Source organism: Hirundo rustica, chromosome 13 (genome assembly GCF_015227805.2).
Source record: "Hirundo rustica isolate bHirRus1 chromosome 13, bHirRus1.pri.v3, whole genome shotgun sequence".
NCBI classification, from domain to species: domain Eukaryota; kingdom Metazoa; phylum Chordata; class Aves; order Passeriformes; family Hirundinidae; genus Hirundo; species Hirundo rustica.
This window is the reverse complement of record NC_053462.1, coordinates 19,746,075-19,766,549: the sequence shown is the minus strand read 5'-3', so window position 1 is coordinate 19,766,549 and position 20,475 is coordinate 19,746,075. Positions and strand designations below refer to the sequence as shown.

General features: G+C 58.4%; 1 protein-coding gene across 1 annotated transcript in view; it reads right to left on the bottom strand.

The window, feature by feature from the left end:
• The window catches only part of FRMD5 (FERM domain containing 5), a 42,227-nt gene extending 23,307 nt beyond the window's left edge, over window positions 1–18,920 (bottom strand). The window contains 1 exon segment of the mRNA XM_040077518.2: window positions 18,857–18,920. Within this exon segment, the coding sequence (XP_039933452.1) occupies window positions 18,857–18,920 (64 nt within the window).
• Window positions 18,921–20,475: the final 1,555 nt, after the last annotated feature.

The following is a 20,475-nucleotide window of genomic DNA, read 5'->3' as shown; positions in this document are numbered from 1 at the left end:
AGGGATGCACTGAGCAGGGATGCGCTGAGCAGGGATGCGCTGAGCAGGGATGCGCTGAGCAGGGATGCGCTGACCCTGTCCCCAGGGTCCCCAGGGTGGGCTGTGGGACAGGAGGGCTGGAGGCTCCCCCCATGCAGGGGTTCCTAATGGATAGCACCGAGCTCCTGCCTGCATCTCCTGCTGACCTGGGGCAGGAGAGAGGAGCCCCGAGATCCCAGGCTGAGTTGGGATCTTAGAGACCACCCCTGCTGTGGCAGGGACACCTCCCACAGTCCCAGGCTGCTCCAAGCCCCATCCAGCCTGGCCTGGGGCACTGCCAGGGATCCAGGGGCAGCCACAGCTGCTCTGGGCACCCTGTGCCAGGGCCTGACCCCTCCCAGGAACAATTCCCGCCCAATATCCGTTGAACACGGTCAGTTTGAAGCCATTCCCCCTTGTCCTATCAAGATGACAAGAAAAGGCGCAGTGGGAGCCAGGGGTGAAGGCAGAACTCCAGGGCGATGCCCACCTGCCCAGCGGAGCCCTGCCCACCTGAGGTGGAGGAAGGAGAAGGGGTTTTACATAACTGCAGTGTAATCCTGTTATATTTATAGCATATGCATTTCAGTATTAATTCCCTGTTATCTCTAATCCTTCCTCCTCGCTGACACAGTAATTTCTGTCTTCAAGACTTATCTGGGCAGTTTGATCCAGAAGTTTATGAAGCTCTTGAGGAGGAGAGTTCCTAATGAAGGGACCCACGGAGCCTTAAACTCCAGATTTTCGATTCTGCTCCTAATCCTCCGCAGCTTTTCAAACCTTTCGCACGCTGGCGTGTGCAGAAGGCTCTCCACGGCTCTCCATCATGGAATTTCAGCCCCTGATGTCCTCATTTAGGAAAGTCTGCAGTGGGACAGTGTTACCCTGGTTTTTCTGAGTTTTTAAAGGCCTTTTTGATTTTTCATAAAATGGAGTCAGATCTTTTTAGTTACTGTACAATATTAGAGCAGTTTTCTACCTTTTCCCACAGATGTAACAAAAACAAATCCTTTGTTTTTCATTCTCTGTCCTTTGTTTGCGTATTTCTAACCTGAAAACAATTGTAACTGACAGTTGGTCTGGCCACTGAGGCTGAGGGGTGGAAACCCCAAAAAGCCAATCTTCTGCTGGACCCACAAATGTATAAAAAGTAAGAAATAAACAAAGGGGTCCTCCTCTCTCCGCCCTGTCTCTGCTTTGAGGTGGACGGAGAAACCTCTGCTCTGCAAAACCTCCTGTCTGCGTGTGGCTGCTTTGTGTGTCTCGGTGACAGGACAGCAGTTGAGCACATTTTTAAATCCATTAAAAATCAGGAACTTGTGCTGGGAGCTTTTACAGGGCTCCCAGCAGAATCTGGGGAGGTTTTATCTCCTCGTCTATGAGTTCCCCTGACAGCCTCCAAGGGCTTCGGGAAACTGGCCCTGTGCAGCGCGGTGGCACGGCTGTTCCCTGCCCAGCGCCAGGGCCAGGGCTGGCGCCGGTCCTGGCAGGGGGAACGGCCTCTGCGCTGAGCCCCGGCTCTCCCGGGACAGCAGCTCCCTCACCCCTGCATCCACCTGGCCAAGGCAGCGCGTCCCCACCTCCAAATCCCGTCCTGGACGAGCTCCCGGCCGGCACCAGCCCGGATCCTGCACCAGGAATATTCTCCGGCCCCGAGAGCTCTCCTGTGATCCAGAGCTTCCCTCCCAGTGACGGATGATGCGTCACCTTCACTCCGCCGTTATGAATTGCATTCAGGATTTATTAGTCTATAATTGAGAGGCCCTGAAAATCTCTCTCCATAAAGCCGAGCTGGTTTTCCCAATAACTCAAACTCCCTTTTTTTTCCCTTCACGCAGCCTGGAGCGGCTCCACGTGGCTCTGGCTGGATTTGGCTCTCCCCTGCCATTAGCGCTCAAAAGGCTCTGGGCACAAGCGGCTCGGGTGCGTTGTTATTGCTCAGGTGTGTTATTGCTCAGGTGTGTTATTGTTCAGGTGTGTTATTGTTCAGGTGTGTTACTGTTCGGGTGTGTTATTGTTCATGTGTTGTTATTGTTCCGGTGTGTTGTTATTGTTCAGGTGTGTTATCGTTCAGGTGTGTTATTGTTCAGGTGTGTTATTGTTCAGGTGTGTTGTTATTGTTCAGGTGTGTTATTGTTCAGGTGTGTTATTGTTCAGGTGTGTTATTGTTCAGGTGTGTTGTTATTGTTCAGGTGTGTTATCGTTCAGGTGTGTTATTGTTCAGGTGTGTTATTGTTCAGGTGTGTTGTTATTGTTCAGGTGTGTTATCGTTCAGGTGTGTTATTGTTCAGGTGTGCTATTGTTCAGGTGTGTTATTGTTCAGGTGTGTTGTTATTGTTCAGGTGTGTTATTGTTCAGGTGTGGTTTTGTTCAGGTGTGTTGTTATTGTTCAGTTGTGTTTTTGTTCAGGTGTGGTTTTGTTCAGGTGTGTTATTGTTCAGGTGTGCTATTGTTCAGGTGTGTTATTGTTCAGGTGTGGTTTTGTTCAGGTGTGTTGTTATTGTTCAGTTGTGTTTTTGTTCAGGTGTGGTTTTGTTCAGGTGTGTTTTTGTTCAGGTGTGTTGTTATTGTTCAGGTGTGGTTTTGTTCAGGTGTGTTTTTGTTCAGGTGTGCTATTGTTCAGGTGTGTTATTGTTAAAGTGTGTTATTGTTGAGGTGTGCTATTGTTAGGTGTGTTGTTATTGTTCAGGTGTGTTGTTATTGTTCAGGTGTGTTATTGTTCAGGTGTGTTTTTGTTCAGGTGTGTTATTGTCCAGGTGTGTTGTTTTTGTTCATGTGTGCTATTGTTCAGGTGTGTTGTTATTGTTCAGGTGTGTTGTTATTGTTCAGGTGTGGTTTTGTTCAGGTGTGTTTTTGTTAAGGTGTGCTATTGTTCAGGTGTGTTTTTGTTCATGTGTGTTGTTTTTGTTCAGGTGTGTTGTTATTGTTCGGAGGCCAGTAACACCCTCAGAGGGCACGGCAGGAACGCTGCCTGTCCGGGATTCAGCCCCACCTGCTGCGGGCAAGGAAAGTTCTGCTCCTGTGGGCTGGGCTGACTGGAGCGTGTGGGAACCAGGAACGCTGCCAGTGGGGCTGGGAAGGGGATGGAGCCCCAGGAGGGGCTGAGAGAGCCGGGAAAGGGCTGGAGAACTCCCGAGGGAGCTGGGAAGGGGCTGGAGAATTCCTGAGGGAGTCAGGAAAGGGCTGGAGAATTCCTGAGGGAGTCAGGAAAGGGCTGGAGAACTCCCGAGGGAGCTGGGAAAGGGCTGAGCCTGGAGAAAAGGAGGCTCAGGGGGAACCCTGTGGCTCTGCACAACTCCCTGACAAGAGGGGGATTTGGGATCTCATCCCAGGGAACAGCGACAGGAGGAGAGGGAACGGCCTCAGGCTGGGCCAGGGGAGGGGCAGGGTGGATTTTGGGGGAATTCCTGCATGGAAAAGGCTGGGCTCAGGACTGCAGTCCCCATCCCCAGGGCAATTACAAGGACAATAAATGTGGCGCCTGGGGACGTGTGTTAGTGTGACCTTGAGGATCTCAGAGTTATTTCCCTGCCCTAACAATTCCATTCCACGGGGCTGGTGTCCAGCCGTGCACCTGAGCCTGTGCAGGAGCTCCAGGACCTGGGTTCCACCTTCCCAAGGGATCCCAGAGCCAGTCTGGCCCAGCACCGTCACCCCAGCAAAGCCGGCTCAGCCCTTCCCACAGCAGCAGGCTGCTGGCAGAGCACAGGACGGGACGGGACACGAGAGGACAGGAGAGGACAGGAGAGGACAGGACAGCCACAGGGAGCTGCTCCAGGACAGGACAGGACAGGTCACAACAGGAGAGGACAGGACAGGGCACGACAGGACAACACAGCCACAGGGAGCTGCTCCAGGACAGGACAGGACAGGACAGGAACAGGACAGCCACAGGGAGCTGCTCCAGGTCAGGACAGGACAGGAGAGGACAGGACAGCCACAGGGATCTGCCCCGGGACAGGACAGGACAGGAACAGGAACAGGACAGCCACAGGGAGCTGCCCCGGGACAGGACAGGACAGGACAGGACAGGTCACAACAGGACAGGACAGGACAGGAGAGGACAGGACAGGACAGGACAGGACAGGACAGGACAGGACAGGACAGGTCACAACAGGACAGAACAGGACAGGAGAGGAGAGGACAGGACAGGTCACAACAGCACAGGACAGGACAGGAGAGGACAGGACAGGACAGGAGAGGACAGGACAGGACAGGACAGGAACAGGACAGGACAGGTCACAACAGGACAGGACAGGACAGGAGAGGACAGGACAGGACAGGACAGGACAGGTCACAACAGGACAGGACAGGACAGGAGAGGACAGGACAGGACAGGACAGGACAGGTCACAACAGGACAGGACAGGACAGGAGAGGACAGGACAGGACAGGAGAGGACAGGACAGGACAGGGCACGACAGGACAACACAGCCACAGGGAGCTGCTCCAGGGCAGGACAGGACAGGACAGCCCAGCCACAGGGAGCTGCCCCAGGACAGGACAGGAACAGGACACCCATGGGGAGCTGTGCCACCACAGGACAGCCACGGGGAGCTGTGCCAGGCAGGCCGGGCTCACACCTTCTGTTTCCACCCCCGTAACCCCTGGATAGCTCCAAGAGGCCTTGGGGAGGCCCCTTGGGGCAGAGGTTTGCAGATTTTTTGGGAATCGTGCTGTGGGAGCAGCATCCTCTTCCAGCCCATGTGGGAACGAGCCCTGCGGTCTGTGCTCGGCACTGCTGCACACACAGCCGGGGAAATGGAAAAGAAACCAAAGAGAAATATCATTCTGTGTGTGCCCCTGGCAGCCAGAGCAGCGGGCAGCCCTGGCTCTCCTGGCAGCGCTCCTGCTCGCTTCCCTCCAGCAGCGCTGGGCTCAGGGGAGGCAAGGGAGAAACTGTAAACGCTTCGTAAAAAATCCACTTTCCATGAACGCCAGGCGCGGTGCTGGAGGAAGCGCAGGGGTGAGGGACGCACCAGCACCCAGCAGAGCCCGTCCAGCTCTCCCCTGGCCCTCCCTGCCCCTGGCAGTGGCTGGGACGCCGCTGCTCCCACATGTTACCCTGGTTCTTCTGAGTTTTTTATAGCCTTTTGATTTTTCATAAAATGGAGTCAGATCTTTTCAGTTACTGCACGATATTAAGAGCAGTTTTCTACCTTTTCCCCACAGATGTAACATAAACAAATCCTTTGTTTTTCATTCTTTGTCCTTTGTTTGCATATTTCTAACCTGAAAACAATTGTAACTGACAGTTGGTCTAGCCACTTGGCTTGAGAGGTGAAAACTCTAAAAGCCAATCTTCTGCTAGACCCACAAATGTATAAAAAGTAAGAAATAAACGAAGGGGCTCTCTCTCCACCTGGATTCAGCCTTGAGCCGGATTGGAGAAGAACCTCTGCCCTTGGAGAAGAACCTCTGCCCTGCGAAACCTCTCTCTCCGTGTGACTGCTTTGTGTGTCTCGGTGACACCCACAGACTGGCCCCAGACCAGCCCAGGGTCCCCGGGGCCACGTCCTGGGGGTGGCTGGAGGGGGAGCCGAGCACCCCGGGCTGCCGGCAGCCTGGAATGAGCCCTTTCATTTGCTTGTACTCCACAGGTGCCCCCAAAGGTGTGTTTTTGTTTTAGCAGAACCGGTGGAAGAACTGAGGAGGAGCTGTCAGACCAGGCCCTGGGCTGGCAGTGGCAGTCTGGCCCGGAGCAGCCACGTCCCAGGGGAGGGGTGTCCTGCAGCAGAGCCAGTGCTGAGGGTCACAGCTTCCCCCAAACCATTTCCCAGGGAGGACAGCCGTGGGTCCTGCAGGCTCCTGAACGGACTGGGGCCGTGTGTGGGGTGCTCAGCTCATCCTCCCCCGTTTAAAACCAGAGCCAAAATAAGACAACAACAAAAATAAGGGAAAATCCTGACTGCAAACACAAGGCAGACGCTCAAAACCCCAATTCAGGCTCAAACCCCCAATTCGGACTCAAAACCCCAATTCGGACTCAAAACCAAGAACAGGTTCGAAAATAATGAATGTTTCCTTCTCCCAGGATTGCACCTCGGGAATAAAGGCCATTGTGCACCAGGAGAGGAGCTGGAGCCTCCCGAGCGAGGCAAACCAGCTTTTATTTGTGCCACAAGAGTGACCATATGTGGGATCCTTCTGGGAGACTGCAATCAGTCGGATTAACATGATAATGAACTCTGATTTGCCCAGCCGCGGCCAGATCTTTGTCCTGGGAGAAGTGGCACCGCTCCCTGAATATTAACGATGGACATTAACAACGAGGACTCGGCTTTTCATAGCCAGGGCAGCACTGGGCTGCAAGTGGGCTGGCACCCACGGGAGGTGAATTCCAGCGGGAGGCTGGCGAGATGTTTTAAGGTGTAAATGATCCACACTAACAGAGGGGCAGAGAGCAGAAGCTTCCCAGCAAATCTGACAGGACCCTGGGCAGCAGACAGTGCCGGGGAATGCAAACCTGCACCGCAGCAGGGTTATATCCCATCGATAGCCCCGGGAAAACGCCCTGGGCACCGCACAGGGAACACCTGCAAGGTGAGAGGGGGAGAGCCCGGCCTCGGGGAGAGCAGGGAATGCCTGTGCCACGGAAAATGCTGCTGCACCCTTTGCAGAGGAGCCCCGGCCAGGCTGTGCCGGCTCCGGGGGGCTCTGGGCGGCCCCTGCCGGGTGGGGGATGCTGCGGGAGCCCGGAAATGGCAGCAAGAGCCCTGCTGCTCCCTGCTCCCCTCCCCAGCTCGGAGCAGGCCAAAGGCACCTCTGCACGGCACCGGGACACGGGAAGGGACGAGGAGAGACCTTTCAGAGGGGTTTCTGCATCCAGGATCCCCCAGGCACTGAGGGCTGCCGTGCCCGGTGCCACCACCGCGGTGCCACCAGCGCGGTGCCAGCCCCTCCTGGCCATACCCAGGGCGCACTCGCTCCATCCCTCACTGCCAGGCCGTGGCAGCCCTGCCTCACCCCTCAGCCAGACTGAAAAACCTCCAAAACCAGAGCCAAAAATCCCCACTTGGCTTCCCGGATGACTCAGAGCCGACTTGTTTCCCCCCCCTCTTTCCGAGCAGATTTTTCTCTCATAATGAGGATTTAGGTTGAAAGAGAAGCTGACCTGGAACTGCAGCAGGTGCTGAGATCGCTCTCCCGCACATCACAGACCCTGCGGATCATTTAAGGTTTCAGCCGCTCAGGTCCGCACCGAGCATTTACAGCAGGCTGTGGTTTTGGGAAAAGGAAGGGAAGAAAAACCGCTTTGGCTGACGCGGGTCTGTTTCTAAAGGCTGCCGCGGAGACATCGGGAGCAGGCACAAGGAGGGATGCATTTGTCATCTCAGCGAGGCCCTTGTTTCGCCGCCGGGCGGAACGTCTCAAAATACATATTCATTTAAATGCAAATGTCCGCTTTCACCTGGGACCCCACAAAAGCGCCGCGGAGTGAGCGCTGACCTTTGCCGTGCCTCTCCATCCCTCCCCGCCTGGCCCCGCTCGCCAGAGCCGGGAGGAAAGCGGCAGCAGCCTGGCAGGAGCTGCCGAGCCCGGGCTGGGCTGCGCTGGGCTGGGCTGGGCTGGAGGGGCCGCGGAGCCCCGGACACCCCCGGGCCCGCAGGGCTGCAGGCTGCTGCGGGGCAGCTGCAGGGCTCCGCAAGAAACCACCCTGCTGCACCCGCACCCTGCCTGCTCCCTGCGGCCCCCCGAGGCTCAGGGGGAGCGCCCTGGCCCCAGGGACAGCAGGAACACCCCGGCTGCAGAGAGCGGCTCTGCTCGGCCCATCTGTCCTTAGAGAAAAGCCCCCAAAAGGCCTCTGCCCTCCCAGGGAGGTGCCAGAGTCACAGCTGACCCTTGCAGATGGACACGGGGAGCACAAAGCTTCTCTGGGTGTCCGATTGTGATTCGGGGATGGTGATGGGGCTGAGCCCTCCCTGTGATCTGGGGATGGTGATGGGGCTGAGCTCTCCCTGTGAGCTGGGGATGGTGATGGGGCTGAGCCCTCCCTGTGATTTTGGGATGGTGATGGGGCTGAGCCCTCCCTGTGATCTGGGGATGGTGATGGGGCTGAGCTCTCCCTATGATTTGGGGATGGTGATGGGGGCTGAGCTCTCCCTGTGATTCGGTGCTGAGCCCTCCCTGTGATTTTTGGGATGGTTATGGGGGCTGAGCGCTCCCTGTGATCTATGTAAGCTCCAGCCCAGCCCAGGAGATGGGATCAGTGGCTGGTCCCCAGCCGCGGGTCACCCAGGGCTTCCCCTTCCCTCCCTCGCGTCATGGAAAAGCCATGGAAAAGCCAGCTCAGGGAACAGGAGCCTCTCGGCACCCCCTGCGCCCTGCCTGGGGGTGAATTGGAGGAGCAGCCCACAAACCCAGCCCGGATTTCTATCAGCAGAGACATTTCCCACGCTGCACGCGGTGAGTAAGAGATCCGCAGGCAGAGCAATCCCAATCCCTTCCCCGGGAGCAGCACTCCCCTCGCAGGAACCAAACCCCGGATGCTGCCGAGAGCTGCCTTGATGTTAACGTGTTTACTTTCCACATCAAACCCGGCAGAAGAAAGGATTTCAGCTGCGCTCCGCGAAAGCGTGTTTGACAAAGCAGCGCGGCTGGAGAGGAGCTGCAGATGCACAGACACCTCAGAGGGGAGCCAGGAGTGTCCCCAGGGAGGGGGCACCCAGCAGAGCCAAACCAGCCCCTGCCGCACACACCGAGGCCAAGCAGGAGCCGAGGGCAATGCCACGCCGCTGGATAAAGCTCCAGTGACCCGCAGGGTTCAAAGCCACGGTTCCAGGCGCTCTGGGGACCCACGAGCCCATCGTGAGCCCTCCCTGCAGAGGGGGAAGGGGCGAGGCACGGGGCCAGCACCGGCTCCTGCGCCCGTTCCCTGCCCGCAGAGCAGCAGCTGCTCCCCGGGCAGCTGCCCAGGGCTTGGGTTCAAGTTAAAGACGCTCTCTCTGCCCCACCGTCCTGCCTGCACATCCCGGGGCTCAGCACGCCCAGCCAGGTGTGGCTCCATCCCCCAAACCCCTCCCAGCTGCAGGTGGGGGTCCACGGACAGCCGGGGAGCGCTGCCAGCCCCGGCAAGCAGAAGGGTCTCAGCTCTCACTGGACTTGCATTGTAAACTGAAATCCCAACCATCCCCACTCCCCAAATCCTTGGTGAAAGACAGGGAAATCCCTGGGGATGCTCCAGGGAGGGCCAAACGCAGCTCCCCACCCCGGGCAGCTGGAGTATTTGTGCTGATGGAAAGAATGTGGGAATTGCAGATGGACAGAGTGCCGCCAGCCCTGCCACGCTTAAACAGAGCCCCAGCAAGTTCGAATTCCTTTATCACTATGAAAAATCAACTCCTGGCAATGCTAAAAAGATACTGTCTGAATTGCACGTCTGTGGCAGTGTCCCAGACAGCCACCCCAGCCAGGGCAGTGACACTGCTTTAAATGCTGCTTAGAGAGAAGTTCGTATTTAGAGATAAAAATAACCCACAGAAACATGGCCCAGGGCTCTCCTAGGGGCCCAGAAGCAGCTGAGCTTGTTCACAACCTGAGATTCAGGACAGATCTCCACTGATGGCAGCAGCTTCTGGCCCTGCTGCTCCTCCCCAGGACAGGGAGCAGCCACCAGAGCCCCCCATGGCACGGGACATGGGCATCCCCTGAGCCCAGACAGAGCAGGGGCTCTGAACGCTCACCCTCAGCATCCTCGTGTTCCAGGGCTGTCCCTTCCTGCAGGAGCACTGGTCACACAGCCCCGTGTCCATGTGTCCATGTGTCCCTGTGTCCCTGTGTCCATGTGTCCCTGTGTCCATGTGTCCCTGTGTCCCTGTGTCCATGTGTCCATTCCAGGAGCACTTGGGTCACACAGCCCTGCGTCCATGTGTCCGTGTGTCCATGTGTCCGTGTGTCCCTGTGTCCCTGTGTCCATTCCAGGAGCACTTGGGTCACACAGCCCTGTGTCCATGTGTCCCCATGTCCATTCCAGGAGCACTTTGGTCACACAGCCCCTTGTCCCCGTGTCCCTTTCAGCAAGAGCACTTTGGTCACACAGCCCCCCCGCTCGGCGTTTGCCCACAGCAAACCTGGATTACACGAGCCCGGCACCGGATTACCCATGCTGATGAGGAAAGCCTTTGTTCCCAGCCCAGATGGCCTCGTAAGCTCCCCCCGAGCCTGGATCAGCCCGGGGGACGGCAGGGCTTAGTGCAAGGAGGCCGTGCTGGGCACGGGGCTGGAGCTGCTGCGGGCTGAGCATCCCGAGGGGAGCGCTGACGCCCGGCAGGCACTGCCCAGGGAGCACAGAGCTCCCCCGGAGCACCCCCGGAGCACCCCCGGAGCTCACCCGGAACACTCCCGGAGCTCCCCCAGAGCACCCCCAGAGCTCACCCGGAGCTCACCCGGAGCACCCCCGGAGCTCCCCTGGAGCTCACCCGGAACACCCCCAGAGCTCCCCTGGAGCTCACCCGGAGTTCCCCCAGAGCTCACCCAGAGCTCACCCGGAGCTCACCCAGTGTCACCCCCGGTGTCACCCCCTGCATCCGCAGGGCACACGCTCCGGAGCCAGCCAGGGTTGTGAGCTGGATGTTCCCTACAGAAACCCTCTGGAGCGAGGTGGGAGCCCAGCAGTGGACGGGCACTGGAGAGCCGGGATGGCAGCGGGGGGTGGGCTGGGAGCAGGACCCTGCCGGGTTCAAGCTGCCAGGAGAATGCAGGGTTGGATCACGAGGCTGCGGTGACCCCTCTGCGGTGCTGTCCATTCTGCCGGTGCCACAGCGGGCCCCGGCTGCTGAGGGAACATCTCCCATCCCCGAAGCCCAAACTGAAACCCCTGGTGTGACCTGTGCAGCGACATCTGGGCCCACCCAGCGACCTGGAGAGGGGAAGGAGCCGGCAAAGCTGGGTGAATCTGGCACCGGGCATAAATGAACATTCAGGCCTTTAAGTACGATGGAAGAAAGGAGGCGAAGGCTGCAGAATCCTGCAAATATTTATGTTGGAAAAGCCCCCCAAGAGCACCGAGTCCAGCCCTTCCCCCAGTGCTGGGGTGGAACTGAATGCTCCGGCTCCTGAGTTTATTTTAAAACAGGGGCCTGCAGAGGCAATAAAAATAATTACAGTAATGAAGTCATTGCGCCTGCACTATCACATCGGATTATCTCAGGGCTGACAGGAGATGAGTCCCCGAGGAAAAGTCTCCCTCTGCTCAGAGAGTCAGGAGTGCTGCCAGGACAGCAGCAGGGTCAGCACAGCCTGTCCTCACTGCCAGGGCTCAGCTCAGCCCCTGGGCACTGCCAGGACAGCAGCAGGGTCAGCACAGTCCCTGGGCACTGCCAGGACAGCAGCAGGGTCAGCACAGTCCCTGGGCACTGCCAGGACAGCAGCAGGGTCAGCACAGCCCCTGGGCACTGCCAGGGCTCAGCTCAGCCCCTGGGCACTGCCAGGACAGCAGCAGGGTCAGCACAGCCCCTGGGCACTGCCAGGACAGCAGCAGGGTCAGCACAGCCCCTGGGCACTGCCAGGGCTCAGCTCAGCCCCTGGGCACTGCCAGGACAGCAGCAGGGTCAGCACAGTCCCTGGGCACTGTCAGGACAGCCTCAGCACTGCCAGGCTCAGCACAGCCCCTGGGCACTGCCAGGCTCAGCTCAGCCCCTGGGCACTGCCAGGGCTCAGCTCAGCTCCTGGGCACTGCCAGGACAGCCTCAGCACTGCCAGGCTCAGCTCAGCCCCTGGGCACTGCCAGGCCATGCCAGGCCCTGCTGCGCCCGCTGCCACCACAGAAGTCCCACCAGAAGCGTTTCCTCCTCCCTGCAGCGCCCTTGTCCCGGCACAGGGCTCCTGCTGCGGCAGTGTTCCTTTTCCAGCTGTCACCGAGCCCAAGGAGCCGCTGGCTTCTCCTCTCCAGCCCCGGCTGTGCCAGGGTCGCCCAGCCCTGTCCCGAACCAGGCGCGTTCCCCGCTCCATCCAGGGACCAGGAAAAGTGAGACAGCGCCTCCGGCACGCCCCGAGCTGCCGGAGGGGAAAATTCCTGCTGTCCCGGGCCTGGGGCACCGGCAGGACTCCCGGGAGGAGAGGAATGACTGAGCAGTGACTCAGCTCTGCCCAAGCAGCTCCACATCCACGGCTGAGGGGTGTGGGGGAAACAGGAGCCCTAACAAAGGGGAAACACCAGAGAAACCCCTCTCCTCTGGGCACGGGCGAGCAGGAGCATCTCAGAAGCTTCCCAGCGTGGCCCATCCTGGACGTCTTGACGAGTGAGGATGTTTTGCTGAGCTAAATCCTCTCCTGGCTGGGATCTGCACAGCTCAGACCAGCAGCTGGTTATGAAGTGTCCCCCACCGGAGCAGCACAGGGGAGAACACCCGAGCTCAGCTTGGAGAGCTCTGGAGAGACCTCAGAAAGTGCAGAGGGGCCGGGGACAAGGACAAGGACACAGGGAATGGCTCCCAGTGCCAGGGGCGGGGATGCATGGGATGTTGGGCAGGAGTTGCTCCCTGTGAGGGATGAGACCCTGGCACAGGGTGCCCAGAGCAGCTGTGGCTGCTGTGGATCCCTGGCAGTGCCCCAGGCCAGGCTGGGTGGGGACTGGAGCCCCTGGGGCAGTGGGAGATGTCCCTGCCCAGGACAAGAGGGGCTTTAAGGTCCCTACCCACCCAATCCAGTCTGCAGGAAATGTGTCAAAAATCCGATTCCATCTCAGCTCAGCTCCTCCCTCGTTGTTAACTGTAAACAATCACCGGTCCCCGGGCACAGAGACCCTTGCCCTGCCCAGCTGCCCCACCCCAGAGGCAGCGGGAGCGCCCTGGAGCTCCTTCCCCCTCCCACAACGCCGAGAGCATTTCGGATTATTCATGTTAAACAGGCTCCTCGGCCCCCCTCGGCAATATTTACCTCCCTTAATTAAAGATGGCAGCAATAAACATGAAATATGGACAAAAGGAGATTTTAATAAATGCTGCCTCAGGGAGCCCGGAGCCAGCCTGGCAGCGCTTCATCTCTGCCGCTGCCTTGTTGCGGAATTCCGACAATATATCGCCACATAAAAGCAATATTAAAAATAATTCTGGTAAATTAGGCTCGGGCAGGCTGGAAGGCCCCAGGTGGGGGGGGAAACGCCTTCCCATGGATTTTTGAGGAGAAGCCACGTGCCTGCCTCGTGCCTGCTCCATCTGACGGGAGATCCCAGCACTGGCACCGCCTCCCAACAGGATAAATAACAGCAAACACCTTCTGCCTCCCAGGCCCCCTCCCAGTTGTGCATTTCGAGGCGGCCAAACCCAAAATAATTAGTCAGTGCCTAATTAGCTTTCCCCTGCCCTGTGGAGCAAGGACCCAGCTCCCAGTCAGCACCCAACTGCAGGATTCAAATATTTGCGTTCAGGAAGACGAAACTCTTGGCAAAGTCCGGGTTTAAGCGTTTAGATTGGAATTTCTTTGGGCACTTCAGGGTGATGCAGAAGCTCATCTTGTTTTACACCTCTGCAGGAGAAGGGTCCAAAAGCCTGATGGAAAACTCTGGCCATGGGTGAGAAGCGTCCTCCTGGGCGAAGCCCGTCCTCTCACCCCGACCCAACGCTGATGGCACAGGACAGGCATCGAGCCTGTGAAAAACTGTCAAATCTCTTTGAGCTTTTGATGAGTTTAAAAATTGGTTAATAAAGGCAACAGTGCCAATTTCATAGATCTAGACTCTGGCAGGCGCTTAACCCGGTATCGCATGACATTTTGATTAAAAATTAGGATGATACAAGAGCAACATGACACGCACTAACAGGATTAAAAGCCGGCTGCAGCGCAATTAGGATGCCGCAGCTGCTGGGTGGCTTTACAGGGATCCTTGGGAAAAGAGGTCCAGTTCCCAAGGTTTGGAGCAGAAAGCCGCAAGAAGCCGAAGCAGCTGGCGGGGAGCACGGAGCAGGGAGGCGCCAGGTCACCGGTACGGAGCAGCTGGAGCAGTGCATTAAATGCAAGTTAAAAATCAGCAGCCAGGCTGCGGATGCCCCGGGATCCCTGGGATGCCCCGGGATCCCTGGGATGCCCCAGGCCGGGCTGGACCGGGTTTGGGGCACCCTGGGGTAGGGGTGGATGTCCCTGCCCACGGGGGAGTTCCGGGTCCTCTCCTGTTGGAGTCCAGGGCATTCCTTTGGCTGCCCTGGAGGGTCTGGGACCTGGGCAGGGGGGTCTGGGACCCCAGCCCAGAGCTCAGAGAGACACTGGCTGTGATCCCAGTCCATGGGAAAGGCTTCCTGCACTGCAGGAAGCATTGCAGGCCACAAGAGTGTGAAAGATTGTAGTTTAGTATATCACAGGGTGAAAAAACAGTGGGTTTGGGATTTTTGGCATTGAAGTGAATGGGGCAAGATGGAGAATTTGGGGCGTTGTCTCCTTCTTCTTCATTCTCCTTCCCTCACTCCATTTCTGCAGTGACGTGGCACAAAGTAGTTAGTGAGGGTTGGGTCAGAGTAAAGATGACCTTTTTAGTAATAGTGATAGACATTAGTAAGCAATTAGTATTCCTGGGAATATTGCATGGAAATGTCCTTCCCTTCCCTGGGAATATTGTATGGAAATGTCCTTCCCTTCCCTGGGAATATTGCATGGAAATGTCCTTCCCTTCCCTGGGAATATCGTATGGAAATGTCCTTCCCTTCCCTGGGAATATTGCATGTTAATGTCCTTCCCTTCTCTGGGAATATTGCATGGAAATGTCCTTCCCTTCCCTGGGAATATTGCATGGAAATGTCCTTCCCTTCCCTGGGAATATTGCATGGAAATGTCCTTCCCTTCCCTGGGAATGTTGCATGGAAATGTCCTTCCTTTCCCTGGGAATGTTGCATGGAAATGTCCTTCCTTTCCCTGGGAATATTGCATGGAAAAGCCTTTCCCTTCCCTGGGAATATTGCATGGAAAAGCCTTTCCCTTCCCTGGGAATATTGCCTGGAAGTGCTGTCACGGCTCCCCCGTGCAAGCAGCGTTGCACCAACTGCAGTCAGCGGATTAATTCCAGCCCGGCTTCCTGCAAAGAGCCACAGGCAGCTCCAGTCCCACCCCGACTCCGCGATTTGGGAGTCACCAGATAACTTCTGACCTTATCTTTTGAACAGAAGCAGCCCCAAAGCCCCCCCGGATGTCGGGCGTGCATTTCCAGCAGCGCGTGGCTTTTGGGGAACTTGAATTAGACGAGGAGAGACAAACCCTCCGTCCTTTCCCTTAGGAAATCCTTTTACACTTTCTGTTAAAGTAACACCCAGCCCTGCCAACGTCACGCCAGCGTCACCCCCGTGACCGGATCTGGTGGCACTTTGGGGACTAACCACAGGATTAAATCCACGTTTAACACCTGGTCTCTCCCCCAAATCCCTCCACCTCCTCCCACCTCAGCTGAACTCGTAAAATCACAGTTTCCAGCCTCCCGTTTTTCACTTTGTGCTGTTTTGCGCAGCAGCCACTCCAGGCTGGGTGAGCAGCCCGGCTCCAGCAGCCGGCCCAGATCCCTCCAGGTGCCTCAAAACAAAGGTGCAAATCTAGGTAGGAAGGAAAGGCCAAGGTTTTGCCCATTTTAGCATCGGAGCCCAGCCCCCGGCTCGGCCCTGGCCCTGTCACCACCCCCAGATGTGCAGCAGCGCCGCGTGCCTGGAGCACAGAGCAGCGGTGCCGGGGCGCTGCTCGTCACGCCGATGCTTTTTGACTAATTACCGCTATAAAAAGCAAAAAGCCGTCACGCAGAATTATTCAGCTTCTGCAAGAGTGAAACAGAGACAGGTCTGAGAGGAAATGGTGCCCCTTCAGACTCCAGCGGTGCCTGTGAGGATTGACTCAAGCCTCGCAGCACCCACCCGGGACATTATTTACTGCACCCGTCCCCAGGTGCGACAAACGCGGGGAAATTGAGGTGGGAAGCGAGCTCGTGGGGCAGGAGAGGCCGGGGGAGCAGCAGGGGCTTGACCCCAGGGCTTCTGCTGTTCGGGTCACAGCAGCACAGCGTGGGTTGGGTTGGGTGGGAAGGGACATCAAATCCCACCCGGTGCCACCCCTGCCACGGCAGGGACACTGCCCACCGTCCCAGGCTGCTCCAGCCCCATCCAGCCTGGCCCTGGGCACTGCCAGGGATCCAGGGGCAGCCACAGCTGCTCTGGGCACCATGTGCCAGGCCCTGCCCACTCTCCCAGGGAACAATTCCTGCCCAATCTCCCATCCAGCCCTGCTCTTGGTCAGTTTGAAGCCGCTGCCCTGGTCCTGTCCCTCCATCCCCTGCCCAAGGTCACTGTCAGCCTCAATCCTGCTCTTCCCTGCACCGCCAGAGCCGGTCCTGCCCCAGCCAGGGGCTGCTCCTGTCTCCTGCAGTCAGACCCCTTGTGACAGAGCCTGGATAAAGGCACAAAGTGCTCTGGCAGGAGGTGGAATAAGATGAGCTTTGAGGTCTCTTCTGCTGTGCAAACGCCCACAGCAACAATGCTCTCCGTCCTTTTTCACTTCTCATTTGTTCAATTTACCACATCTATTATTTTTTTCTTCGTGGTTTGAAAGTAAATCTTTGGTGGGCTGTGCTGAAGGAGCTGGTCCTGTGAGCTCCTCTCTGTCCTCCAACGCAGAAAAAAAAAAAATTACCACGAGGTTTTGCTTTACAGTGAGCTCTGTCACTCAGGTAATAAAGTGGATTGATTCCAAGGCTCAAGGCAGGCTCCGGGGCAGCTCCCTCAGGCACCGAGGGACTCAGCCAGGAATTCCTGCAAATGGGCACTAATGGCAAATGGCAGCAGAGTCAGATGTTGCCAAAATTGGTGAATGGAAAACACCCCCCAGAAGGAACGCCCGGTCAGAGCGCTGCCTGTACAGAGACATCCCGCCCTGGAGCAGCTGCTCTGGGCTCTCTCCAGCAGTTCCAGTGCTGCTGAGGTTTGCCCCGGGGCTGGAGGCAGCTCTGCAGCCCTGCAGGTCCCAGCTCTGCAGCTCTGCAGCCCTGCAGGTCCCAGCTCTGCAGCTCTGCAGGTGGGGTCTCACCTGAGCGGGGCAGAACCCCCCATCCCTGCAGCCCCCGCCGGGGCTCAGCCTGGCCCCGGGGCCAGGGAGGGGAAAACCCTGGGGATGTGGCACAAAGAGCCGGGAACGGCCTGGGAGCAGCTGCGGGGCAGGGAGAGCTCGGAGCTCGGCCTCTCCTCCAGAGAGCGGAGTGAGAGGTGACCCGGCCGTCACCGTCAGAAACTCCCTCACAGAGAGAAAATATCAGCTGCTAAAGGGCTCTTCAGGCAAGTGAGGAGAGGCAGCGCAGCCCCGGCCCCCGGGCGCTGGAGCAGACGCACTTGGATTAGGAACAAGATGCAGCTTTTAAAAATAAGAGTGATTAAGTGGCGGAATAAACTGCCCCGGGGGTGGCGGATCTCACAGCTCCCGGTGCCATCGGGAGGAGCTCTGCCGGGACACGGGCTCCAGCCCAGCCCTGCATCCTCCTGCTGCATCCCACCCCATCGGGAGGAGCTCTGCTCCGACACGGGCTCCAGCCCAGCCCTGCATCCTCCTGCTGCATCCCACACCATCGGGAGGAGCTCTGCTGGGACACGGGCTCCAGCCCAGCCCTGCATCCCCCTGCTGCGTCCCACCCCGCTGCCAGCTCCCACAGCCCCCGCGGCAGCCGTGCGGGAGCACCGGGACGATCCCTGGCGCTGCTCATGTCCCAGGACACCGCGCTGCGGCTCAGCCCTGGCTCCGTGACTCTGAACCAGCTTCCAGTGTGACCCATCCCTGCCAGAGTCCCTGGCCAGGCTTGGAGCACCCCGGGGCACTGGAAGCTGTCCGTGCCCCATGGGGCTCCCTCGTGCAGCTGGATGAGCTCTGAGGCCCTTCCCAGCCCAAACCACTCCGGGATTCCATGAGCACCCCGGCACAGGTGGCGGCTCCCGGGCTGGGAAGGTGAGGCGCTGGGGAGGTGGCCGGTGGTGCCCAGCCCTCTCCACCGCCGCCCTCCACAGACACAGGTCTCTAAACAAAGCCGAACCATGCGGCTCGCAGCGAATTTTCCTCTGGAGCCAGCTCGCCGTGCCCAGCAGGAGGGTTTGCCTTGGGATGTGTGGGAAAGGAGGCAGGAATAGCCCGGGACGCTGTGAGAAGGATGGGATGTGGCAGCTGGGGACGGCGCTGCTGATGGCTTCTCATGCAAATGCCCCGGCCCCGGGACGTGAGGAGCGAGGATGTGAGGAGCAGCTGGGAGCAGCGCTGGAGGATGCCGTCGCCGTGGCAACGGGACGAACGTGCTGCCACACGGATCAAGGACGCGATTCCAGCGTCCAAGCGCCGGGGGTTTTTCAGCCCGGTTCCTGGGGACTGCGTGTTGATAACAGTTGCATCCTATCTATCCTGGGCCTTCATTGTCTCCGTAACGAGCTCTCCAGGTTTTCCTGGAGAGCGTTTCCTCGGAGGCTCGGCGCCAGAAACGCGACTCGGAGTTAAGTGGTTTGCTTCGCTGGCAATTCCCTCCCATGCCCACACGCTCTGAAACACGGAGCGGGCTGATTAACTATTAACGACAGGGCACCGCCAAACCTCTCCTCCTGCCCCGCTCCGTGCCACCAGCTCCTGAGGGCCCCTGAGCTCCCGCCCTGGCTGCGGGGACGCTGCTCTCCCTGCCACGGCTGGGACACGCCAGGGATGTCACCCCCACCCCTGGGCGCCCTGTCCTGGCCCTGCCCGGTGCCCTGGCTGCACATCCCGGCAGTTTGGGTGCGGGTCAGCTGAGGTGGATGATGGTGGTGGTGATGATGATGATGAAGAATGACAGGGCACGGCTGTGTGTGCACACGAATCCACCCAGCGCCCCTCACGGATGACGCCGCATTCGCGTGAGTAAAGCCTGGAATTACTTTCCTTCTTCACATCGTTGGACGCAATGATCTTGGAGGTCTTTTCCCGCAAAAACGACTCCATGATTCTATGAGGTACATGGATATTTCTGCTGTGCTGTTAAATTATTTCCAGCACGGGAGGAAACCTTGGCTGGCCCCAGCAAGGCCTGGCTCCAGTGAATCCAACCCCTCATCCCTTCAGCATCCCCTACAGCTGCTGAAATCTGCCCTGAAACCCGAGCCCTCTGACCTGACCACGTCCTGGGGGCCCGGAACAACCCCAGGAGGCAAAGGCAAGGATTCGGCAGCGCCTCGGGAGCTCCAAACACCTGAGGGGCACAGACGCAGCACTCAGGCTGCCCTTGGATGTGTTTGTTACGGTCCCGCGCTGCTCCCAGGCTGATTTTGTTGGATGAACAACAGCCCACGCTCAGTTTAGTCCCGGGCAGGAGCACAGACGTCACCCCGCAGCTCTGAACGTCCCTGCCCGTGCTCAGAGCAGGGAGCTGCTCCTGGGGGCTCAGATTTCCCGGCCCCTCACGGCTCCTTCCCGGAGCGGGGGCTCGGCTGGGAGGAGCGGGACAGGGCTGAGAACATCCCAGCTCTCTCAGGGCTGCGCTGCTGCTGCTGCTGAGCTGGGGGGGCTTTGGCCCCGTTCCGCTCCCTCCCCCCCAGGCCCGGCCGAGCCGGAGCTGTGCTCGCTCTGCGCTGCCGGTTTAAATCCCAGCGGCCGCCGCAGCCCTGAGGATGAGGGATCAGCAAACCAAACCCGCAGGAAGCAGGGGCTGCCAAGCCCAGCTCTGCAGCCGCTCTCCCTCTGCGCAGCCCAGCTGTGCCCAGATCCCGGGATTTGGCACCCCTGCCAGGGCAGAGCTGCCCTCTCCAGGAAGAAATTCCTCCTGATGGCCAGCCCGAATCTCCCCTGGCACAGCTCCAGGCTCTGTCCCCTTGTCCTGTCAAATTCCATCGTGTTCCCAGCAGCTCCCCATCCCAGCAGTCGCCGCATTCCAGCGTCACTCTCCCAGGCGCGGGGAGCGAGCGGCAGCGCTGGTTTCCATTCAGCTTCTGCCACGAGCGTTATCCCTCCTCAGCATTCCCAGCTTCCCGCCCCCCGGGCGGCCCACGCCAGCCGTGGAAAACAACCCGGCCCCTCAAATGCACACAGAACTTCTCTTTTCTTCTTTAACCAACACCGGCTGTCACCAAACCCCCTTTCTGCTTAATGCAGCTCTGCATCAAAACACCTCCGAGGCAATTCGTTTATACCAGGAGAACTTCTGAGGCTGGAATTTTCCCTGATGGCACTGCTGGAAGGCTACAACAGCCCAGCAGGTCAGCGAGTTGAAAGCAGTATTTCATCTGGCAATTTATTCAAATAAATCTTTCAAAACATGAAATAAGCTATGAAGATGGAGGCTGTCGGAGGCTGCAGTGGCCCAGCTCCTGAGCGGAATGACGGAGCAGGAACGGGGGCCGTGGGACACCAGCCCAGCTCCCCGTGCTGGGGGCAGCGCCATCCGCGCAGGGGCTCGGGCTAAACGATGGAAGGGAGATTCGGTTAATTGCCACCATCACACCTGCAGTGGCAGGATCTGGGCACCCAGGAGAGGTGTGGGGAGTCACCGGCACCCAGGGAG